This window comes from Sinocyclocheilus rhinocerous, unplaced genomic scaffold (assembly GCF_001515625.1).
Source record: "Sinocyclocheilus rhinocerous isolate Xijiao unplaced genomic scaffold, SAMN03320098_v1.1 scaffold295, whole genome shotgun sequence".
In the NCBI taxonomy this organism is placed as follows: Eukaryota; Metazoa; Chordata; class Actinopteri; order Cypriniformes; family Cyprinidae; genus Sinocyclocheilus; species Sinocyclocheilus rhinocerous.
In genome coordinates this window covers 33,218-34,705 of record NW_015647035.1, presented here as the reverse complement: position 1 = coordinate 34,705, position 1,488 = coordinate 33,218, and the positions used below count along the sequence as shown (strand labels likewise).

The window sequence follows — 1,488 nt, the reverse complement described above, 5'->3', positions numbered from 1 at the left end:
TATTAAATATTTTAATATGCATTATATATATATATATATATATATATATATATATATATATTGTGGAATTAATGTTTTTTAATTAAAATTATATTTCATTGTTGTCATGACACTCAGCATATGTTGTCTTTGAAGAATCTACACAACACAAAACTGTGCAGCTATAGATGGTTAAATATATGTAAGAAAGGCCATCACAGCTCACTATGCAAATAATTATTATAAGACGACCAGTATGCAAATATTACAATAACGCCGTCATTGTCAGTGACATTTTGAATGTTAAACGTTTCAACAAAATCAGTGGGAAATTTGCAAACTCTCAATCCTAAATTTCCCAAAAGTAGAAAATACATAAATACACATTTGCAAAATTTTGGTGAAATTTTACAGGCAAGAAAGGTTCATTATCTATTGGCAATAGTGTAGCAATGTATGAAATCAATAGTGTTGTGTATGAGATCACAGTCACTTTCAAACCAGTGTATTACTGATATACTATTATAGTATTTAATAATATTTTGAATTTTCAGTTTTCATTTTAATTCTTTTTTTTAATTCAGTTTTTTAATTCATTCCCAAATCGCATTGATTCCTATTCCTTTTATCTCCAAAACAAAGTATGGACAGAGTCTGTATGTTAAGCAGTTAATTATGATAAGTGTGAAGAAAAATTTAAATACATTGCCGTCTTTGAAACACTATAATGAACATGTGCGCCATTTCCATAGGTGTGTAACAACCTTCTTTTTTTGGTGTAGTTGCTGCCTAAATTGTCCTACCAGTGATTCTGTGTAAACAAACACAAACACTCAACAGACACAGTTGATTTGCTGTGGTGAGTCCTAAATGCCAGAGTAGAGCTGCAGATGCTTACACAGCGCTCCACACATGGCCTTATTTAGACATGACCATGAAAATCCCTCTATGAGCATGTGTGTGAGATTTTGGGTGGAGGGGGGAGGTCAGCATATAACTGCAATCGCAAATATGCTGCCAAAGCTTCATCCTAAATCATCTGGACAGAAGAAAATGCTACATGCGTTCGATTCTCCTGGTTGAAGCAAAGCTGGTCTGAAATGATGGAGCATGTTGGTATTCAGTGCTTTACTCTGAGCGAGTATTGATGCTGTGGCAGCAGATACGTCTTTGAGATTGTTGATGTTCCAGATGGCTGTGTCACGGCTGTGAAGTCAGAGATGTTTCATAAAGATGAATCATCATGTGCACTCAATGATATCAATAAGAGAATCTCACAATATGACAAAGCAGTCACTGAAAGTGGAGAGTTGTAACTGTAATAATGTAATTTTTCGTGCAATTATGGGTTATTGTTGATCTCATAATATTCGTGTATGTTTTGTGATGTGGTGCCAAGCAGGAGAGTTGTTCATGGCTGACGGGCGGATGAAGGAAGCTCAGTTCTGTGTGCAGGAGGCAGGAACTCTCTTCCCCGCCTCACACTCAGTGCTGCTGCTCAAGGGCCGT

The 1,488-nt window shown here is 35.8% G+C and overlaps 1 protein-coding gene across 1 annotated transcript in view; it reads left to right on the top strand.

Moving 5' to 3' along the window:
* Positions 1-1,488, top strand: part of LOC107708367 (tetratricopeptide repeat protein 7A-like) — a 34,831-nt gene that overhangs the window by 26,124 nt on the left and 7,219 nt on the right. Inside the window, exon 19 of the mRNA XM_016512566.1 lies at positions 1,382-1,486. Coding sequence (XP_016368052.1) covers positions 1,382-1,486 — 105 coding nt within the window. The remainder of the gene's footprint in view (positions 1-1,381; positions 1,487-1,488) is intronic.